This window comes from Myxocyprinus asiaticus, chromosome 16, assembly GCF_019703515.2.
Source record: "Myxocyprinus asiaticus isolate MX2 ecotype Aquarium Trade chromosome 16, UBuf_Myxa_2, whole genome shotgun sequence".
NCBI lineage: Eukaryota > Metazoa > Chordata > Actinopteri > Cypriniformes > Catostomidae > Myxocyprinus > Myxocyprinus asiaticus.
This window is the reverse complement of record NC_059359.1, coordinates 11,162,895-11,187,405: the sequence shown is the minus strand read 5'-3', so window position 1 is coordinate 11,187,405 and position 24,511 is coordinate 11,162,895. Positions and strand designations below refer to the sequence as shown.

Here is a 24,511-nt window from a genome sequence, read left to right as displayed (position 1 = left end):
TGGGGACCTTTCTGGAGTTCATAAATCAACTGTGAGCAGAATTGTTGGAGGGGTATCAGGGGCAATTGCAAATCTGAAAGATCAGTATATTAGATTTGCACCGACAGGTGGAACACTGGCTGGATTTTATGCAAGAGCTGGTTTCCCTGGAGTTATAGGAGCAATTGACTGCACCCACATTTGGATTCAGAACACTGGTGGAGAAAATGGTGTGTTGTTTTGCAAGAGGAAGGGCTACTGTTCCATCAATGTTCAAGTCGTGTGTGATGAGACCCAAATCACCAACATTGCGGCTCGATGGCCAGGATCAACACATGACAACAGGATCTTTGACAATAGCCACCTGTGTGCTTCGCTTGAAAGCCATGCATTCCAGGGTCATCTGGTAGGCGATAATCTCTACCCGTCGTGCCTACCTGATGACACCCCTCTATGCTACCTCCAAATCGCACTCATCTTTGATGTGAACCTGATTACTTCCTGTTCCTAAATACTTCCCAGCTAAAAAGTGCCAAAAAACCCTATAAAACAAGTCCGCTAAAACCAGCCAATCAGCTTAGCCTGGGTTTAGCTTTTTTTTTCCAGTAGGGTTGAGTTGACGCAATTATATTGCATTCAAACGAGGTAGGGCCTTAGGTGTGCATATATCTGCCTTTTACAAGTTTGAACACAGCTTTTTCAATCAGAATTTAGAGCCGTAACTATCCAATTTAAAAATGGCACTTTAACAACATTGACTGTAGGAAAACAGTGGAAGTCAACACCAGTAATCCACTATACTAATGCATGACATCACATGGCAGGGATTACTAACCAAAGATGGTTAGCAAAAATAGACTGAGCTGTAGAGACAGGTTAGCCACCACACTGAAAAGCTAAACTATTACCCAGATGTGTAAGTGTTCACGAAGTCCTACTTCTAGTGTCATTAGTACTGCTGAGACGGAGCCATTGATACTTTGCGGTGTAAGATTTGGTAAATGACAAGACGCAAGAGTTTAAGCTATGAATATATTTCCCTAAAAATTCATCTCTCAATAATTATATTATAGATTACAGTTTTCAGCCCTTTCAAAATTTTCAATGAGAATTAAAAAAATCCCCAAAATCCATCCAAAGAGAAAACCATAAATTACACAAATCTTTAAGAAATCAAACCAGATAAAGAAACAAATAGAAAGTAATTGCAAATTATGTTGACCCTCCACTCTCTGCTTTATCGGTTGCCACTTGTGCCATGTGAGTGCAAACTGATGATCTCTTAAGTTTTGCTCAACCTTTGAAAAAGAATCACAAATTCTCTTGCATTTGCAGCCAGACTGTTATGATTAGTTACAGCCCACACAGAGGCTCCTCCTGTGTGTGAAGATGTAGTATTCCCTGCCCACATCCTACGCAAGCCCCTCCCCCCTCTTGTGGTTTGCAGAGAGAATAAATTGCTGGTATCTGATCCAGAGGTGTTCAGGAAACACACACACATGAACACTATGAAAAAAAAAAAAAAAAACCTGCAAGCCCAACTAAGTGTGTGTGTGTAATTATATATATATATATATAAAAACTGTACAAAGTTTATAACATATGCAAAATTAAAACAAAGCAATCATTTCAGATAACAACATAAGCATAATTAAAACAAACAAAAAATATCTCAGAATATCATCAGGTTAAAGTTGGAAACAATTAAAACCATTTATTAAATCAAACATTGTTCTGGAAGCTATGGTTGTATTCCAAAAGCAAGATTAGATTACCTTGAGATAAATCACTGTAATCCTACTTCTAAATCACAAATAAGTCTTTCTATTTGCAAAAGCAAAAAATGCTTTTCATTTATCTGTCATTGCATATGTCTATGTTATTGCGACTGTCTATGAAGAATCAGGACTAGGTTATACTCTGTTTTTCCGCGTGCCATTCCGTCTCGCGCTGGGTCGAGCACTTGGCCTCTCAAAGTATACTCTTTTGACCGTGAGCCCATACGGACGCATTTCGCTGCATGTGTACTTAGACTGCTTTGTGATACACTGTTAGCACAGTCAATGGCAGGTGTATGCGTCAACAATGCACAAAGAAGTGGACTGTCTTCGTGTGTAGTACTGTGCTGTTGATTAAATTTGCGTCAGTGCAATGTGCGCGAGGCGTACCGGCACGTGGAAAACCAAAGTGAACTTTGGCCTTTAGCCAAAGCAAGGTTAATTAAATATCCCTTTTAAGTGTCAGCTTTGTTAATCTAACAAACAACATATGCCATCTTCACAGGTGATCAAATATTAATTACTGAGACACAAGGTTCTCTAGCAGTATAGATGATTCTTTCACCAGCTTGACTTGACTTGAACAAAATCAACTGTAAACTTGGCAGGAAGGAGTAAACTCAGATCGTTAATGAAACGTTTTCAGTCATGTCTCTTAAACAGTCTTCCGACACGGTCATTAATAAAACCACCACTTGGAAAGCTGTTAGTGCAGGTTTTCTTGTATAAAAACAGCCTTGAATCAAAAGCAGGCTGTGTGGCAGTCACTTCCTCATAATGCTTTCAATTCCTGTTCAACAAGTGTAGAATTGACCGTCAGGCATGTGACATTGCCAACACAAAGATTCCAATGAGAGAGCACGGAGAACGGATAGGGCGTCCTTCGCCTTAGTGACGTGCACTTCCCAGTTCCTGTGGGCTGCATGCTAGCTTTCTGTAGAGTTTAAGTCAGGGCTGGAGTGAGTTACCAGTGTAGTTCAGAACTCGTGGGGTACTGATGCAACATCATGAGTAAGCAAGACCACTGCTGTCACAAACTCTTGCATGACGACCCGGAAACAATCTCAGGCCATAATCAGACAACTGGTATCATCAGACTGTCCAAAAGCCATTTGGACTGAGCCAATGTAATCATTTGAACTATATTCACTAGAAACACATCTGTACATCTTGTCTAGTTTTGATCAAAACTGCAGTCACAACACAGAAACACAGAAAAATGTGGTATATCAAAAAAAAAATAAAAAGAAAATCATTAAATTGGACCCATGTGCATTTAGACAGGGTATGTCAATAAATCCATACTTATGATGTGCCATCAATTGAAGCCAGGTCTTAAACACAGGGATCAATACAGAAGAGACAAGAGTCAATAAACTGCTTCACCTGGATCTACTTCCTGAGGATAAATAATTAAGAAGGCACTGAGGCAGCAGCGACCTTGTCAGATGAATTTTGCAATAGACTTACTCCTCGCAGCATTATATACACATTTACAAGCTTACAAGAGGTTCTATCTGTATTCTCATTTGCAATTACTGGAAACAGTCTACCGACTAAAGCGAGTAACAGACAGGAATTTAATCTGGAGACCTTCTCCAGAACACACACTTTCATGGTTTGTTAGTGGTAAGTTGCAATAAATGCAGCTCCTTGTGTAAAACAACTGAACCTGTTGCAAAACTAGTTATAATGCGCTACATGGCTTCACCTGAGGGTTTGTGCAGTGAACGAACATCTTTGAACAGTCTGCGATCACATCACCTAACGTTCTCTACTCTAGCGGATAGCAGCATAGTAGAAGACAAAACTAAAGGGTAGTTTAGGGTAAAAGGGTAGCAAATAAGAATGAAAACAGATCAACAAGGAAAAGGGGGTGAGAGAAGAGCTATCTAAAGAAATGTTAGTGAAGATTCTCAGTATTCAGGACATAGTAGAATTAAGGGCATACGATGTTCTTATAAACTATTCTGATAATCTGAATGCATTTCTCTTTAGTTCAAATAGCTAGCTTATTTCTAGATAAGACAGCTATTTGAAATAAGTCCAGAGGAACAGAATAATCTACAGATACAATCTAAAGAGATAAAGGTATTACTTTACAATAAAGTTTTATTTGTTAACATTAGTTAACATTACTAAGAATGAACAATACTTTTACAGCACTTCTTAATCTTGGTTAATGGTCATTTCAACATATAGTAATACAGTTTTAAAATTTTATACCTTAATGCATTATGAACATGAACTAACAATAAATAATTTTATTTTCTATAAATTAACATTAAACAAGATTAATAAATGCTAATAAAAATATTGTTCATTGTTAGTTCATGATCCCTAATAAATTAACTAATGTAAACAAATAGAACCTTATTGTAAAGTGTTACCGAAATAAATCTACATTTAAGAGGCTAAAACTATGAGAGTGAGAGGTGCCTTGAATCAAAAAGTAAAGCAAGCCTGCAAGTAGTGTTCAGAAATACAGAGGAACTACAACAATTCCAATCAAACCTTTTGTTCATATGCACAGGGCTTTTAATGGTTTAGGGTACGTTTACTGGTTTGCTTCAAGAGTATTATTGCCACAGGAATAAAATGGTTGGAAAAACCTTTGCAAACCCTGAAAGAAAATGAGAGAAACTATAATATTGGGATCTGTGGATTGTCATTAGTCCTAAAAGTGGGCAGGCAGACTGACGCCCTCAGTCACTGCTATCATCCTCATCTTCGTCATCAGATATGTTGTTGGTGGAGAACTCAGGGCCGTGCCGACTGTAGGAGTCCGAGCGTGGGGGCAGGGTGGCGCCCGTTGAGAGTTGTTTGTAACAGAACTCACACACACGCACTGGTTTGGATGACTGACTGGGAAGCAGGAACTTCTTTTCCGAACAGGGGCCACACACAACAAATCCGCACTTCCTGCAGTGGTGGCGTCTGCTGACTGGCGTGAATTTCACCTTTTGGCATCGCATGCATATGGACGCCTCCGAGTCAGGGACCCACACTGCCGCGTGCTCCCCGGTGGGAGATTTCCCGCTTTTTTCTAGCAGGTCCGAGACGCACTTGCTAATGTGGCTCATCCACTCGGATTTCTCCGTTGCCGTAGCGGCGTAGACGGCAAATGATTTGGTTGGCGTTTTAATGAGCCAGCCGTTGCGCAGTTCGCCCTCATCCTCTACGGTGTCTATGGTGACGCTCTCTAAAGGGATTATGTGTTGCTTATTGTACTTTTTCTTCTGGATAACGATGTTGCCATACACCAGGATGTCGTTGAAGAGAAAGAACTGCCGAGCTTTGGGCTTTTTGCGGCACAGCTTTGTGAGGACGCCCTCTCCGATGAGCACACGACCTGGAATAGCCAGAGGTTGGCCTGCCGTGCCGAAGCAGGCTTCAACGACTGCAATGCGTTTAGAGTTGGCCTCGCTGTTCGCCAAGCGGTCCACCATCTTTCAGATGCCTGGGGAAAAAGCAAGAGAATAATAAAGTGTTATAAGTGTTATATGAGAGAAAATGGAGGGAAAAAAAAAACAGATCAGAAAGCTTCTGACAATGTTAACACACATAAGAGATATCACAGCAAATTAAAGCAAGAGGACTTTTGGTTTATCAAAGGGGCCTTCAGAAAATTGTGAAATCCTAACCGCTGCTGTATGCCCCTCAAATAGTTCTCACTGAAACTTCTTAATCTCAATCAAAGCAGATCAACAGCTGTCTAACATATACATACATACACACACACACACACACACACACACACACACACACAATGATAATTAATATATAATAAAATATATAATTATAAAAGATACACTAAGTTGATATCTTTATAATGGCTGATGACCAACATGATGATATTATAAATCACCTATATTATCTGTAAATATATTAAATAGATTAAGACATTTGTGTTGTTTAAAGATAAAGTATGCAATTTCTGCGCCACCGAACGGAATTGCAAAAATACACAAAACAGCTTTCTGAATACAGTTGTTCAGTAAAACAGTCCAAGTGGGTCTCTTAAAACAAACATAGGAATTTTTATAGCACCACAAAGATAGTGTTTACAGTTTGAGAGAATTAACCTATGAAAGGCTTACTTATTGTTGTGTCTGCATATTAAGCTGGGATATAAGAAAGTTAACACTGAAAAAATTGCACACTTCAGCTTTTAAAAAATTGTTCACTATGAAATTTATAATTGTACATTCTTCAAGAAAAATAAGACATTGTAACATCCTAATGTAATTTGAAAATGTATCCATTTATTGGTTAAAATAAGCCCTGATATTATTCACTATCAGACAAATCAGTCTAAAAAAAAAATGCTATTAGAAAATTATGGATAAATACAAATTTAAATTTCTATGGAAAGGCATTTGAAAAAATACCAGAGGCCACAGAGTAAAAAGCAACAGAAAAAAAAAAAAAAAAGTGCATGACCCAGTTCTCAAAGTCATGGAAGGCCTCAAAGAAGGCCAAAAGCATAATATTTTCACATGGCCATGTTGCCAATCCCATGCCATGGTTAGTTACTTATTCTATAAACTCTCAAACTGTAGCTTCCATCACCACACATAAGTAACCTTTCACCACGTTTTAGATAGAAACAGACCTACATTAGCTATTCAAGGTTGGACAACAGGATCTGATGGTTCTCACATTACATCCTGTCTGTCCACCTCTTCAGTGGCATCTGTGCTGTTCTAAGAAATGAAACTGTGCACTGAACCGCTTAGGCCTAAAAATCATTTGGCAGCACATGACAAACACCTCCTCTTAATACTACTGATTCATTTAATAAGCAGGTGCTAAAAATCAAGGCTGTGTGTTACTGTCGCCCTTGTTTATTCAGTCGCCTGCAAAACAAACTACATAATCCAGGGCTTTGCACAGAGGCACCTTACCAGGCAGATTAACAAAACATGACAAACACACTGAAATGTGCATTACAACTGGTGGGTCACGACCCAAATAAATGGGTCGCAGGTCTGTTCTGATAGGGTCATGGACAGCAGGGAAAAATGGACACACCGCGTAAAATGAAGCCACAGCCACAAGTGTCCCACTGATTAAGGTTACCAGTTTCTATCAAATTTATATTATATAAAAAAAAATAAAAAAAATAAGCCTACTTAATTTAAATAATTATAAACTATAGATTATAGTAATATTAATAGCACTACTATATTTCTGGATTGTGTTTCAATTCACAGAGTTCCTACAAAGTTTATTGTCCCTCAAAATGTTATGTCCATTTTTGTCACATCCATTTTTCCCCAGATCTAAACTACAGAAAAACTTTAACATTTTTGTCTGGACTCCATCCACAGGGAGTTTCGATTATACATTCAAATGGTTTGATATACTGGTAATGAACACTTTGTGAATTTCAATTTCACATTTTCACTGCCAATGTCACGTCCATAATGTTATCAAAAATAGCCTTACAATCAAATATTGAAATGTATTAATTAAAATCAATATTTGATTAAGGATATTTTTTTTTTAATAAACCTTTGTACAATAAACATTTGTGGCACTGTGTTGGGCCATCACTTGATGTCTAATATAAAATCTGGGTTGTGAAGCAAAACCTGTCGAGAACAACTTTCCTGCATCTTTCGCATTAGCACATGAGACCAACCAAAGTACAATTCACAACTCTGGTATCACAGTTCCTCTGTATGAATGAAAAACTAACACAAAGGGCAAGGTTGACTGCGTATCCAAGATTCAGAAAGCTTGAATATGTAGAATGCACCTAGGGGAACAAAGGGGTCAATCTAAAGCCAATGGCTAAGACACATGAGATCTTCATTTGATCAGCTAAACGCTGGGGAATTAAGAGAAAAGAAAAAATACTGGCCGTTTTTTAAATTTCCATCATGTCATGGATAACGCAAACCCCTGTCCTGTGCCCGATGACAATTATATTGTAGTCTGATGATATAGCATACCAAACAAGACCCTTCACCAGAAGAGGAATACCATGACATTTTATACATCCTACGCTTTGACCTCAATTTTGAAAAACCAAGCCTGTCTGTTTACAACTTCATGCGCAAACCACAAATTTATCTAATGTAGTCTTCTCCAAGTACACCACCTACCTATGCAGGAAACATCCCCCCACAGCTAACCTTCCCCAGCTATGGTTTCTACTAGTGCCAAATCTTTTTATAGTCCAAGCCAATTAATTAGGTGATATTTTTCATTATTAAAATTGACTGTTTACTTAATCAAGGTCCAGGTCTCACTGTGAAAGTCATTCTTAGTCCTTTACCCAATAATATTATAATACAACTTACCTACTTTTCAAGATCATTTCAAAGTCCTGCTCTAGATTATTTCCTTCTGAATATTATGTTTCACTCTGAAAAGTGCCACATTTCAGGAACGAAATGAGTTCATGTTGCCTTTAAAACACTGTGGGGCTTTGACTACAAACCAGATCATCAAGCTAATTTCCGCACTAAGGATGTGTGTCATTTTCACTGTTTGAGCATTTGAAATATAAATCAGACAAGTACTTGGGGTGGGGCGCCCTCAAATTCTCTCCAAACAGATTGTTACATTAAGCATAGCACACACTAAATGCCTCAAGCTCGTCTTCTTTGAGGTTTAGAGTCAGCAACTCGTCTGCGACTAGAAGTCCTAGATTGCACGACCGATGGTAGTGTAGTGTGCGACTCGCCCAGACTTGTGCCAGACACTATGTTGGATTTCAAACCAGTTTGAAATTTGCCCGACGAGTTGTCAGGCATGTGCACTGTCCCGACCTGCAAGAGACCGACAATGAGAAACAGCCAATGAAACAGAGAGTGCGCATGAGAAAAGTAATGCATTGGGAAGACAAGAGGAAAAAAAAAAAATATCTTTCATGTTGTTTGTCGAAATGTTATTAAGAAAAAAACTCCCCCATTGCTGTGTACAAGTTTGTGAATGAATTTAACACCAGTCAAGCGCCAAATGTGGGTACATTTTCTATTTGGCAGGTGAAATTTGCAGTTTCCCCTGCCACTATGGCAGGTGCTTTTTCCTTTCTATTAATGTCTGTGTCAGCTTTTAAAAATAGTGTGTTGCAGTTTTGTCCTCAAGGGGGCTCTTTTGGCCTACAGTCAGTAAAGCCGCAGGTGTTTAGACATAACTAGCATTTAGCTAGTTTCCCGCTGCACATCGATAGCCTCAGTTAGCAGTATAACTTGAAGCAAGATGAAAGCAATGTTCAGGACCATTCATGCCATCATGAAGAAGGGAAGACCACTCTCAGATTTCGAGTAATAATAGCATTACATTATCAGAACGCTGTGATTTTCATGATGTTCTGTTCTGTAAACTGTTCTTGAACGTGCATCCTTCCGGATGCGATGCGGACAGAAAACCAGACTAAAATAAACAGACAATGTTTTTCCACGCTGCAACAATGCTACTGAATCCACAGCACGAGACATAAAGCGCAACCAGTGTAGTCCGATTCGCAAACAAATGACTCTCTGAGCCAGCTCTTGTTAGTGAAGTAACACAACTTATGAATCAGTCAGAGCTGACTGGATAAATCTGAATGAATTGACTCGAAATAATCGAAGAACTGTTAATGTCTTATATGTACTTAACATTTAGTTTTGTTGTACTAAGTGAATAATCTGGGGGAAAAAGGTCTAAATTGACTTTCAGGCATTTAAAGGTGCACTCAGTAATTCTAATCCAATACACTGTCAAATTCTGCAATTATCTCCTCACAGTCTGCTAGCTGTCCGTGGGCTGAAAAAAAAAAAAAAAAAAAAAAAACACTAGTATTTGTACATATTCTGGCTCTGTAAATGGGACAAAAAGTGTATCAGACCGATCCACACAACACTACTCCAGCCAATCAGCAACAGGCGATGGTTCTTGTGCGTCACAGGATGGGGGGTGGGGGCAGAGCAAGAGGGAAAGTCATTACATTTACATTTATGCATTTGGCAGGCGTTTTATCCAAAGCGACAAAGTGTACTTATTACAAGGACAATACCCCTGGAGCAACCTGGAGTTAAGTGCCTTGCTCAAGGACACAATGGTGGTGGCTGTGGGGATCGAACCAGCAACCTTCTGATTACCAGTTATGTGCTTTAGCCCACTACGCCACCACCACACACTCATCTGGCTGATGCGAACTTTCTAAACTCCAAGGAGGACGAATGGCTGAGAAACAGACCAAGAGAAAAAGGTCAGATGAATATAAACTAAAAAAGGAGGACTATAAATCGAGGGCTAGGAGCCGCGTCAATATCGGCGAGGCTTTTCAGCAGTGGAGAGACCTCAGAGAGGTAAAAGGAATGAATTTGCGTGCATGAATTTGGGGGGGCGAAGCTTCCAAAGGACCACTGAAGGGAGGGGTGTGTTTGTTTTGGCAGTTGAGCTCGAATATCAACAGGTGTTTCTCAGGAATCACTGAGTGCCCCATTAAATATTTAATACAACAATATTAAAATTCTTTAAAAAGCAGCTAACTTTTAAACATTCATACAGTATTTTTTATTTGTCTCTCATGTCTATCAAATTCATGTTTAAAATGCAATAAAAAAAATAAATAAAAAACAGAGCAATCTGACTGGCTTTTAATCTTTTTTTTTCCGCTACAAAGTTAATTTCAGACTCTGAATTTTGTGATCGTAGTTATATTCGGTGAGGAATAGTCGTGTAGTCGATGGCTACACCCAGTCTGTGATCAGCCGTGTAGCATGCACACCAACATCTTAGAAAACAAAAAACTGCGCGTAGTAGGGAGCCAATCACGAGACGTGTAACGTGCGCTTGGCTTAAAACACTGTTGCTGCCCTTGAATTAAAGTCACAGCGAACACTACACAAAAAATAAATAAAAACGATGATTGAGAAAGTTGCTGAAAAGTCACATATTATAATTATTGTGAATGAAGGATCATTGTTGTCACTAGAGTACTCTTGTCCATCCCTATTTCAAAAATCACATGCAGACTGACAGGCTATTGAAAGCACTCAATAAATAAAGAAGTCAATAAAAATTTTTAACTACAGGACCACCTTTGCTCATTGTAGGATCCAAAAGTAAAAGAAATAACATTTCTATTCTTTATTAAAAGGAATAAAAGGAATTGTTTTGTTTTTTTACAGCCAATAAAAAGAAGGCTTTTGGAAATTACATCCCTTAAAAAAATGGAACTTTTGGGGTCACGAGGGTGAACATTTATACCACGCGTTTTTAAATGCGGATATTCAGGGGAGCTCAGCATGCATGGTGAAGTAATGCGAGGGGCAGTAGACTGCGTTTCTGAAGGCCTGTGCAAAGGTTGTATTCATGGCTCTCTGAAAGGACACCACTACCTCCTACACAGCTGCACTTTCTTGACTCACTTCCTCCTTTCACATAAAATGAAAACTACTGCAAGGATATTCCACACACCTTTTAAGTACAAATGTGGTGGGTAATATACAAAAGCTTTAGAAAAGCCAAACATGGTCCAACTGCCAGTATTTAAAAAAAAAACATTTTACAGTGCAAACTAATGCTACTTTGAGTAGAAACTCTGCTTTACATGTTTACGCAGTAGTTTTCCTCACCACATTAACCTTTCAAAAGTGCAACCCAGACTCTGTATTCTTTTGAATGCTAAACAGAGAAATCAAGTTTAAAGATCACCTATCAAAGCAGAGGACAGGAAACTGAGTCACATAATATAGTGATATGGCAATACTGTAGAAATTCTTTGCATACAAAGCCAAGCATGTCAGAACTTGTCACTCCTGTGGCATCATTTTTAAAACACCCTATTGACAACAATGCACTGACATAATGTGTCATATTGTGTTCGAGGGATGTGCTGGCGCAATCATATACCTATTGCAATATCAAAATTCTTCCTCACTATATCGCACTGATACCTGGAATCCTTGTATCGAAATGTTTAAATACTTGTGCATTCAGCCCATCACACAGGACCACATAGATTATCCATCTCAATATAGACAGAAATGATGACAAATCAGGAACATTATTTTTTTATACAACAATTAGTTTTAGTCCTTGAATCTGATTGGGTGTAAGGCGTTCCAAGAGTGCTGATAGCTAAGACCATCAGCACTGGGATGCTTTACTGTTTGTTTCACTGCGCTTGTGCTAGTGGCGTTCCAAACTAACATGTAAGAGCAGTGGAGATGGAGCAGCAAGATGTGTGAAATTTTATTCATCCTGGTGACAAAGATTTCAGCCAGCAGGTGGCGACAAAAGACCATCTTGTGTGTGTCTTGTCTATGAACAGTTGAGCTGATTTTGACGTGTTGTCAATCAGTGTGCTTATCTTTGAAGTCATCCGGAACCGTCTACCACTCCATGATCGCTCAGATTGCTACTACACTATAGCTGAGAAATAGATCAAAACTAATAGCTTCAGTATTACTGCCAATCACAGCTGAGAGTCGCGACAGATGGAGTAATCAAACACACTCAGGGTGCCTACCTGATACCCAACTTTCAGAGTTGGGAGAAGACTTAAACTTTCAACATGGCTGAGAGAACGCTTACTGTGTCAATGTCAAAATATGAGTTCACCAAGAAATATACAAGAATGAAACTGGCATCCTCCATGTCTTCTCTCAAACAACAAAACACTTAAGCCTTATTGTGAGTGAAATACTCATAGGATACTTCTGATAGCATGTCTAATAGGCAGCATCACTCCACGGTCGCGTTGAACAGATTACTACAACACTACAGCGGAGGAATTTGATACAGCTGAGGTGCTGATAGATGGACATACAGCAATCTTGCTCGTGATATTGCTTTTGTATTGTGAAACATTACAACTCATTACACAAATTTTTAACTAACATCACCAAATAAAGCATAATACAGGGAGCATAACTTAGCCACTATCAAAACTATCATTTCTTACACCACAGAAGTGCAGAACTAAAATACTATTGGAAATGGTTAGTTACTGTTCATTCAGTTGCAATAGTTTTGGTGTTATAACGTTAGTGCAAAACTGTGAAAAAGATTCTAGTTGCAGAGATTATAAAGGATGCAATATGTATGCAAGTCATTATCAAACACTGTAGCCCCTCAAACCACAACAGAGAAACAGCCATACTTTCCCCTCAGTACATACAGCTTCAATAAATTCCTTTGTGTAATTACAATTGCTGAAGCACATGAATCCATCTATTAAGTCCCTGACTGAATTGGTCTAGATGGCCTTCTGGCAATGGCTAAATTAATCTGATCTGGAAGATAAGCCTGGAAGTCCTACGCTGGACACAGTGGCTGTGTAGAGAAATGTCATTCTAATTCTGCCAGCCTTCATGTCAGAGCCTGATGGATCTGTGCCTGACTCTACAATTAGACTCTCCAGTATGACTCACGACAGCATTGGCCATAGCCTCTAATTCACCCAGTACTCAAACCCTCTAAAAGCCCTTTCACCATTCTGCAGGCAAGAATCAAACAGAATGTTTATCAAGGAGTGTTTAAATGTTTTTTTTTTCTTCAATATTGTTTCTACCTCTTGGTTTAATGATCCATTCCATGTCTTGTATTCAAAAAATGCCCAGCAAATCATTTTAAACATTCAAGTGCATATATGGTGGGCGTCATGTGTTTTCCCTCCATCATTTCACACAGTTGCTCTGCCTTACATCAGCTGCTATTACATCTTGGCACATTCAGAGCCTTGTTCTGGAGATAGGAGAGGAGCAGCAGGTGCAGACCAGACCTCTCTCTTTCTCTGCAGAACACTAACACATTACAAGTCTAACAGGCAACACCTGACCCTCCAGAAGCCAAAAAAACTTTATAGTCCATCTGCTGGAGCAAAGCAAGATCTATCAGACATGTCAATTAATTACAACAACAAAACACAAATGGTCTTTAATGGGAATTTGACTGCATTCTCTGATGCACAAACAGGGCTGAACAATTTGGACAAAAAAATCTGTGATTAATAGTTGACCTTTTAGTTTATTTAAAAAAAAAAAAAAAAAAAATGTATGCATTTAATGCAGTATGGTTTTTTTTTTTTCACTTGCTGAAACTTCACATATGTGCTTTTCCTCACTTCCTGTGGCTAAAGTTGGCATATATAAATTTTCAGGAGGTACACGCTCAACTGCACATCCTAGCACACTGATTGTGTGGAGCACTGCACGCTTATTCTTTACGGACACATGTCCCGGGCATAATAAACACCTGAGCGGATTTACTGTACTGAGAATGGAGACTTCACCCACAAGTGGTGAGACAGGTGTGGAAGAGATATGGGGAAGCTGCCGTATCTCTTTGCGTCGCCCGAAAACGCTCACTCACTGTCATCTGAATAAGTGTCAAAAGCGAAACCACGCGAGAGAGGCCCAGCCTATGCATAATAGTGACTGAACAGCAGCCAAAGGAAATAATAATTTTGAGATTTTAAACTTAAGCAAATTAGACTTCAGCATTCAATTTTTTGTATATCTGTATGTATAGTGTCTAATAATGCATCAGCATTGTAAACTTAAGTTTATCTTGCCAATAAAGCTTTATATAAATTGAATCCGCCCATTTGATCACATTATTAAAAAAGTCCACTGGAAAATGGCACTAGTTATAATTATAGCATGTCCACTGATTTTATGGCATGTAAACATACTTTTATCAAAGATTTATACTTGTAAATGTGTCAAATTAACTATTCACAAAAAACTGAATATTTTAATGTAAATATTTAAATACAAATAAATGACTGACCAATTTGTTGCAAGTTGTTTGAGACAAAGTATAAAGTAAATCTAGATAGGGGTTACAGTGAGGCACATACAATAGAAGTGTACGGGCTAATCCAAATGAAAATACTCAATGTTTCAAAAGCATAGCGACCAGACGGAAACAAAATACGTGCTAACATAATTTTAGTGTGATCAAATCACTTACCTTTTGTGTGTAGTGTTTTTACAAATAAAAAAGTGTAACGCTGCAAACCCTGTAAACAACTTTACAGCTCAAATAATACACGAGTTTTAACAGAAGAAATAATGTAATGGATTTTATAAAATTATAAGCTTTACATTTTAAGAGAGTCACCCAGCCACTGAGGGTTGCGTCAGGAAGGGCATCCAGCGTAAAACCTGTGCCAAGTCAAATATGCGGATCACGGATGGTCCGCTGTGGTGGCCCCTAATGAGAGCAGCCCATAAAAGATAAGCTTTACATTTTGTTCATATTTAAATAATTAAAATAAATGATGTGACAGGTTTCTTGTTACTTTGTGAAAGAGTAAGCGGGAGCCGGGTAAACAATCCACGTAAGCTTTTTATTGCACACGCATATTTTTTATTCTAATACACTCCGTTTGCTTTTCAACAACACACACACACACAAGACTCTGCTGCGTCCATCACTCACTCTCTCCTCCGGCGTTTGGATTTCCTTTTTATCTCTCTGCAGCTCTCACTTTGACACAAAAGAGCTGTAAGAGGTGATTTCCCACCGGTGTCAATCCTTACCGTTCTTCCTCTCCAAGCCTCACTCTCCACAGATGTTGCTCGGCCACGCCCCCATCACCACAGATTACTATTTTTTGAAAGTAGTAAATATATTTATGATTATTTTTTAATGTTTGTTTTAATGTACCATCTACCATAATTAAATTACAATTAAATCACAGAAAACTGTTAAGTAAATTTTTTTTTATCAACTTAAAAGCCCAAATTTTTTTATAATATTAACAACAACTATTATTATTATTTATTATTATATAGGCTAATAGTACCATATATATGTAATATTTTCTTAATCTGCATGCGGCATAGCAACGCGGGCCTTTATTTTGGCAGAAGCTTTCATTTTAAAGGCTTCTGTTTTGAAGCAAAGTTTACAATGGCCTTTTAATGCAGAGAAATGCTCTCTTCCACTCTTCTGTCCACACAAACCCAGTGTCATGAGGTTAATTTAGATTTGGATATTAACTTTTAACAGCCATGTATATTTGGAATTACACAAATGCGCAATTTGTGAATCTAGAGCCCTGTAAATGTAATGCTTTGATATGAACACTACAGAAAACAGAGCTGCGCACATACAGTAAAGGGCAGCAAGCAGCATGTTCAGACAATTAATTTAATTAAATCACAGCCTTTGCGGTATGATAATCATAATCCATCATATCACGATTTATTTTATTTTATTGTTTAGCCCTATTCACATAAATATTTGAATGGGAGTGACATGAGTCAATACTCTCCCCTAGGTGGCAAATCACAACTGTGTGCAGTTGATGAAATGACACAAAAAGCTCAGAGTATCCTATGACTGAGGGAGCATGCTATGAACTCGATACCAAGCTTCCTCAAAATGTGTCAGGAAGATGATGTGGGGTGGGAAAGAGATGGAAAAGGCTGTAGAAAATGCTAGCAGACTTACAGCTCAGAGGTGAGAGGAGAGCTGAAGGCTCAGACTACACCGGTGTTTAATTAATGATATGCTTCATTTCCATGTTCATCCATGCATTGCCAGCTCAATTCTCAAGTGTGGTAACAGGAGAGAAAATGATTCAGAAAAAACTCAGCCTTACATAGTAACTAAATGAATAGTGCTACAACCCAACTTCGATTATAATCAGAAGTTATGGCATAAGTAAAACAAGTGATCAATAATGCTAGAGGCCTGGTTTCAGCTGCACCAAACCTGTTAGGAAAATCCTTATCTAACTTAAGAGTGTTATCAACAGAAACATGCTCAACGCAAATTCAGACATGAATGTTTGGCCAACACATTACAAGCGTGCGGTCCCGTTGTACATACTTAATGTGTATTGTTGTGTTACTTTGGCAGTAACAGAGGAGGTCTATAATACCTGATAAAACCATTAGCATTCCCATTCATCTCAATAGCAGCCAACATTTCTGTTGAAGACTGCAAGGTCTTCGGTACCAAATTGATAATAAAATAAAAAAGATGTAACAATACCAGTGTTTTTGCAGTTTTGGTAGTACCAAGCACCAACTCAATATGGTCCCTGCACACTGTCTGACTAGCCTAACACATGACTGCTTTTAAATGCTCACACACTTATTTGAGCACGTGCTCTGTTCCTCCTTTTACTGAAAGGGACAATTAATCAAATTAAAATCATATGTCTTAGTGATATTATTAAACTGCAAATGGAAGCGTTTTTATTAAAATAATTATACGGTCTGCATGAGCTGCGTGCTTTAAGGTGAATGAGTGAAACCACTCATATGATCAACATCGTATGCTGTGCTTGTTGTAGTAGATGACAAGAGACCGAACATTCACTGTGAGTGCGCAGAGCCTACAGACTATATATTTATATAATTAGAATCACATCATTTTGTGCTTTAATACTTGCACTGAGCCGTATAACCAGCATCTTATCTGGAGGTGGGAAACTATCGTCAAAAACACAGAAAACGGAAAAGCCTTCACAACAAAATAAATGCTTGACACATGAAATTAAAGAAATCATGACAGATATATACTACTACTATACTGTATCATAAAATTTACTGTAATAATTATATTTAATATCTCACAAGCAAGAGTGCTGTACGTACTGAAAATAAGTTTATCAATGTTTTAATTTATAATGCGATGCTCCATTGTGCAGCACTTTATTTGACAAAAATAAGACCAGATTATGCTGTGAGGTCATATAAATGTCATATGAGGCTATTGCACAAGACCAGATGCACCCTATGCTGCTGCACACTATAAGCTCACGATGCCCCCAATATCAGGGATGATAAGGACCCCATACTCAGTTCAACACATGCAGTAGTGAAATGAAGAATGAAGTCACATGCATGCATTTCATTGCCTCCCTGAATACAAGATCTAAAATGAAATGTACATTTATAGGAATTTCTGGAATAAAGAATAATGTTTAGTCCATACCAACTGCATTTTCCTTAAAGAGGAGAACGCCTTTCTTCTTGAAAAATAGTGCAATATCCCACTACACACTTAAGACTTTTATGACCGAATTCCAGGAAGGACTGAAGCTGGTCTGAAAGCAAAAGATGGCCCTATTCCTTGATAATACATCCATGATAATAAGATGCTTCCATGATTTTGACTTAATATGGCAAGATATTTTGAAATTCATCAAGATCACTTCATCTACATTTCTGGTATCAAGATCAACATGGCAAATGAAAAGTAGGTGAAGGCTTGTGAATTTGTTTAATTGTACACAGGGCGAGATAACTCAATAAACCTGTCAAGAGTATCTGTGACCACGTTAACACCACAGCTACATTTACTGTACAAAACTGCTGGTCTGGTGTCACTGTGCCAGACCTTACTGTAATGCAACGACTAAACATTTTCAAAAGCTCATTTCTGAGCAAGGTAAAGCCGGTTAAATTATACCCTTCAGTAAGTAAAGATTAAGGAAGTAAAGCAGCACTACTCTCAGCTACACCATAGTTTATTTTTAACTGATAAAATCTTGACTAGTTTCACATCTTTTACTTTCTCTTTATCAACTCAAGATATAAACCATGTCTTCAGTATGTACAATCTCTAAAACTAGCATTTCAGCCCACAAAATGAGATTAAGCATAAATTCACTCTCTCTCTCACACACACACAATCTAACCATACACAGTATATCCTGTCACATCAGTGCACCTATACAACTCACAGGTAACACAACATAAGATCATGATTTTGAAGATTTGGGCTTTACAGCTGAAAGGAAACAGTTGAGTAAAGATACATATTTTGCACTCTGCAATGTAGGTTTCCAAGTTATATGGCATAGTTCTCTCTCTGTATAACAGCAAACAATGCATTCAATTAAAATAAAATACAGTTAAGATCTTGTGCCTATATTAATTGTCAAATATCTCTGCAAATTAAACCTGTTGCTTTAAACCGAATGAGTATAAAGCATCTGCTGCTCAGTGTACTAACTTGGAAAACCCACTTAATAAACCTCAGATAATCCCTGACATAACAATTTCAGACTACCGGAGGCTAAAGTTCTCATCCTGCTTGTGCAGCTCACATATAGTTTACCGGAGTGCTTTAGAATCCAGCCCAACATGCACTGTCTGCTGCAAAGACCTTTGAATAAGCCGTGCCGTGTTTAGAAATGACGACAATCACTATTTTCAGATAATTAGTTAAGATAAAGAGCTAGGGGTGGGCGATATGTCCAAAATCCCATATCACGATATGAGTAATTTTATATTACGATAACGATATATATCACAATATAGTTAAATTTGCCTGAAAAATCAATAAAATTGTATTATATTTAAAGCCATGTCGCAATGTGTAATTTTGAGTAATCCAGTCAGTCAACTCAATACTTTATAAATGTAAAATTATATAATTTTTTGAAACTGACAAACATTGTCAAAGTAAAAAAATAAATGCCACATTTCAGTCTGATGATGTGCACCAATTTTCTTTTTATTATTATTGTTATTATTATGATTATTGTTATAACTTTCAAGAAACTGAACATCTTCTCAAAGCAATGCAAAAAGTAAAATAACATAAATAAAAATATTCATAAATAAAAACATAATTAGGCTCTGTGTTTTTAGTAATCTCTATAAAGAAAATATAAAATATCTTAAGGAAATATGGCTTGTTTGTTTCCTGATATCAAACATCATTCGAACAGAATTTTAGAAAGGATTTTGATGTGTATTTTAAAAATCCACTTGAAACCACAGGAGCACAAATTAAGGGACTGGGATGACTTAAATACTCAAGCGCACTTGCGTGTTTCAAACTGCGTGCGCAACACTCGCACAAAACACAGCTGCGCGTGTTTGGAGAGCGGGATGAATGTCATTGAATTTGCTTGAAGTTGGCTCAAGCTAAATTTCATGCCGCAAAAGCGGATGCAGTGTCATTTTTTCTTGCGTTCTAGACAAGCTTTTCATCTAATGACATGCAGTTGTCAGTGAAAAACTGCGTTTCATTATTTCTATCAGTCTCTGACCACCGATATATACGCGCACATGGATATATCGACATACAATGTACAAACCTTGCAAATCGCTGTTTTCTGCTCTGTATCGTGTTTTCTAAAGTCAAACCAATTCCACACCACGGAGGATGCACTTTTTCCCCCATTTTTGGTGGCGTAGTGGGCTAAAGCACATAACTGGTAATCAGAAAGTTGCTGGTTCAATTCCCACAGCCATCACCATTGTGTCCTTGAGCAAGGCACTTAACTCCAGGTTGCTCCAGGGGGATTGTCCCTGTAATAAGTGCACTGTAAGTCACTTTGGATAAAAGCGTCTGCCAAATGCATAAATGTAAAATGTAAATGTAAAGAAAAACATGAAACATTAGTTTTTCTCATAACAATCAAACAAAATAAATGCCGTGCTGTTGTTTGTTAATTTATTATAGAGCTCTGCTTTTTTTGCCAATGTCAGACACTGTTGAGTCATTTAAGATTTAAAATACATTTATGTCGAATCCTTGAATAAGTTTAAAGGTGCACTCAGTACGTTTTTGTTCATGTTGTCTTAGACTTACCCTGACACCTATTGGCCTGGATGCAGCATTCACACACAATAGTTTTCGGTTACAGATGTAAAAATTCACAATTCACAATCAGCCATTATTTATTTAATCCATTAGTGAAGGTGTCCAATAACAGAGCGGTTACTGAGACTAATGGGACTTTTCCACTGCACGGTACGGCTCGACTCTGCTCGCATTTGGGGGGTTTTCCACTTTGGATAGTACCTGGTACTTTTTTTAGTACCACCTCGGTCAAGGTTCCAAGCGAGCTGAGCCGATGCTAAATGTGACGTCAAAACCCTGCAGATCACTGACTGGTCAGAGAGAATCGTCGACATGGGACATCAACCCGCTAGTTTTAAAGTTAGCAACAGCGATAGCAGTATCATTTGTTCACGCGACTTTCGAATTGTAAAAAGAAATGGCTGTGCGCAAAACCACGTCGTGGTCATTAAACGAGGTGCAGATGTTCCTTTCATTAGTAGCCGAGGAGTAAGTTAGTAGCTCTACGGCAGTAGAAGCGGCGCAACTTTGTCAATCAGCCTATACGTTGAGGCTGCACTAAACTGCAGTGGAAAAGCAAGCTTAGAAAAGTAAAGTGAGCAGTCGAGTTGAACTGTAACGTGCAGTGGAAAAGTGCCATAAGTGTGTAGTATTCGGCTTGTCATGAGATTCTAACATGGCAGCCCCCATGAGTGGACCCTCTCCATGTAGAATAAAATGTTACTGATATGACTGGAGTCTTCATCTCATGTGAGTGGTCATGATTTTATACATATTTTTCAAAATTAAAATTAATTTCTTAAGGGGTACAGCATTTTTAATGAGGAAAAAATTACTGAGTACACCTTTAAGCGAAATTTTTTTGGGGGTGCTGTTATAAAAAAAAAAACAACAACAATCATATCGTGAGGCACGTGCATTGTATCATGAAATTTGTGTATCGTTACATGCCTAATACTGTATACTCTATATATGTTCTTTTCTACTATGTACAGAATAACTCAAAAGTGGCTGGTAAAAAAAAATAAAAAAATCAAAGCAGCTGGTAAAATTGGGCATTCACCAGCCACAGTGGCCGGTGGGCAAAAAGGTTTATTTCGTACCCTGTAACCAAATGTGAATTGCTGCACTCTGCACTGTGACCAAGTGACCTAAATAGCCAATAACCTGAAATGGGGGACAATACGTGGTAAGCATTTTCATTATCCTGAAAATGAGGGATTCTTTGGAAATTCTGAAGGCCTGACAGGGTGGAGCTCAAACTTGCGTGCTGCTTCGAGCATGCGATTTGTGAAACAGTTGTCACGCTTGTAAGCATCAAGGAATAAATTCTGACTGGATAAACTTTTCGTTTTTCTCTATTTGTTTGTAGATTAATTAAGAGTGGAAAGCGATTAAAAATACATAGGCAAAAAGGTGATTGAGAATGAAAGGATGAAAAATATTTATTTAGTTGGCATGTTAGGCCAGCAGAGAAGGCTTTGCTGGCCCTGAGAATTCACCACTGGTCTGTACCCATTATTATAGATATGATTAAGTCAAGCACAATTTCAAAAACCTCCACTTTGACAACTGAGACAGTCTTGCATAAGCAGTAGCTGCCCCTTGGATGTACAAAAATCATATTATTATTATCTGCAAGATTCATTCAGAAAATTATGAATGGTGGACTCATGGTCTAGGATGGGTTTGCATGAAGAATATTTATGGCCTTAATATTTAAAATTAGTCTTTTTCCAAGCAGCATCATTCCATCACATCATACAAGCTGGGGTTAATGGCAGAGTTAAGACTGCAAATTAAAAACAAACTTACTAAATTTGACAGAATGAAGCTTTAAGGCACTAATCAATTAATCTATAGTTAATATTGCTAAAGAAAGTTTATCTATGTGGATTTTACAAAGTAGGAGGCATTCAGTAGAACTAGAAATGTCAATCATTGCTTTGTTTTTATGTACAAAAAGCAGTTTAACAAGCAGCACCAAAGATTATTAAAAAAAGAAAAAGGCTAAAGGAAGGAATGCACCCAGAGAACATCTGTTTTCCTCATTCTGAAAGATACGTGTATTCACCAAATGCTCTCCTAGTAGCTTTGCATAAACTGCCACACAGCACCAAAGCATGAATACAGAAACAAAGTTGGATTTTCTTTGGTAGAATTTAATTAATGCTTACACATGAATGTAAGAAATCTTAAATTTTTACAAATACACTAAGAAACAGTCTACCAGATCTAACAGATTGCAGTTGCAGATGTGAATAAATCGAACAGCTCCGATATCACAACTCTATGTAGAAGTGAAAATGGGGGGGGGGGGGGTGACCTCTTAGGACTTCATTTGAAAAAGAAAAGAAAAAAAAACTCTAAAATTAATGCGCATTAGAGTCACTTATAAATAGCTAAGTGGTTATGTACATGCATGTCTAATGTAATGCAACATAACACAAGTGCATGAAGCAAAATAAAGTTAGGCTAACTACTCTGTTACAAGGCAGACTTATACGTTGACAGCTTTCATAATTTAATATTTGGCTAGCGTTTTATTTCCTGTAACTGGAAATGTCCTTAGGCTATGCTGCTCCTCGGTTTCCCTACATGATTGCTACGGAGGACAGGACTGGGAGTTTTGCACTATTCAGTTTCGGTGCTCCACTGCCTTCGTCACCTGTCAGGCGAGGTTACCCAACTATGACAAGCCTATAATAGTAAAACTGAGAAAGAAAATCCGCAATCCGTTTCCTCGGATTATACACATTTAACGGGATTTTTTGTTTTTCTTTGTGTAAGTAATTTAATGTAGTTAACTTTATCCTGTGATCTCTTGATTCTAACAACACAACTAGCGAACTAGCTTCAAACGTCATTCCTCAAAGGGTTCTAACAGACTAAAATGAGACGTTTAAGAAGCATGTCTCAGTAGAGAATCACTTAAGATGCAGCCTAGTTAGTTTTACGTCAAAGTTTCCCTCACGCTAGCATGCTGCTACAAGCTAACACGGACGATTTCACGGTTGCCAGACGGCACGAACAGTTCCTTGACTTTTGATGACGAAAGCCTTGAACTAATATGAATAAAACAAATTTGACTGCTATTATTTGAGTTCAAACAATAAAAAAAAAAGCCAGTATAAATAAACCAGTGTACCAATTCATGGAATACACCGCAAACTAGCCCTGACTGACACGAGCGGTGACTAGACTATTCTCGTGCGGTCCGCAAGTTTAGAAACAATCACGCGCGCACTTACCTCAACGCAACCGACAAACGGCTGTAGAAGCCAAGAGTCCAACAATCACTGGTAACTTTTCCTGCGGGCAAAATATTTAAATTCCAAATACAATAAAGCGACCGTTTTAAGTTCTGCCGCCTTCCCGAGCAGCCAATGTAGGAAAGTGCAGTTTCAATATGGCTGAGGGCAGGAGCAGGGAATATAAGCGTCACTCGCGTGACTCCGGGTCGGGGCTGGTGTAGGAGAGGGGGCAGGGACTAATTTGGATAAACACTGATCATCCTTGTACTCAGCGTGGTGTAGTGTTCCTATGGTCAATTTCGCTTTTCTTTCTGTAAACTTGCACTTTCGTGGTTCTAAGGAACCCCATCAGTTATGTCAGTGTCTCTGAAAAACAACACTGGGTAAGACACTTTAAGTTGTGTCGTTGAGTAGTAAAAGTCCCAACTGATAACTGCAAGGTTTTATATGGTGCCATATTTTTTAGAGAGAGAGAGAGAGAGAGAGAGAGAGAGAGAGAGAGGAACTGATCCTTGAAGAGTACAATCAGTAAGTGCAAACAATATCATGTGAATGTTTAGGCTTGCAACCAACATACCTAGGCCTACTTGTTGAAGCTCCTTTGTCCTTAAAGACAACACAAAATCTTCTCTTAACAATCTAATTTCCACTGGTTGGTTTTGTCATGTTTTGCACTGTTCTCTAAAGACACTGAGACTCACCCTAAACTTTTCATATTTAGCAAGTGATCATGCCTCTTACACTATCTAGCTGTTGCCACACTGCATTTATACTAATTTCATTGAAAAACATTTTTGTCAAAGTGACTGAAAAGTGCAGTTAGTACATGGATGCAGGGCTGTAGCTAATGGGATGAAAAGTGGTAACGATTCTAGTGGCTCACAGGTCCAGGAGGGCTCCCAACACATTTTAAACTGTTTATTATTATATTATTATTATGAAAGGGGCCCAGAATTCCTTGCTAAGGCCTTGCATTAATGTACATAAACT

The 24,511-nt window shown here is 38.2% G+C and overlaps 1 protein-coding gene across 1 annotated transcript; it reads right to left on the bottom strand.

The window, feature by feature from the left end:
• Nucleotides 1–906: 906 nt before the first annotated feature.
• Nucleotides 907–23,706, bottom strand: LOC127454328 (pleckstrin homology domain-containing family F member 2). The gene is made up of 2 exons (XM_051721450.1): nucleotides 23,519–23,706; nucleotides 907–5,217 (listed from the first exon to the last, which is right to left on the bottom strand). Exon 2 carries the CDS (start codon nucleotides 5,204–5,206, stop codon nucleotides 4,463–4,465), a length of 744 nt encoding a protein of 247 aa, XP_051577410.1. The 5' UTR covers nucleotides 5,207–5,217; nucleotides 23,519–23,706; the 3' UTR covers nucleotides 907–4,462.
• Between the last annotated feature and the right edge of the window lie 805 nt (nucleotides 23,707–24,511).

Excerpts from the sequence above, each read along its gene's own strand:
- LOC127454328 (XM_051721450.1), bottom strand. The coding sequence starts at position 5,206 with ATGGTGGACCGCTTGGCGAACAGCGAGGCCAACTCTAAACGCATTGCA.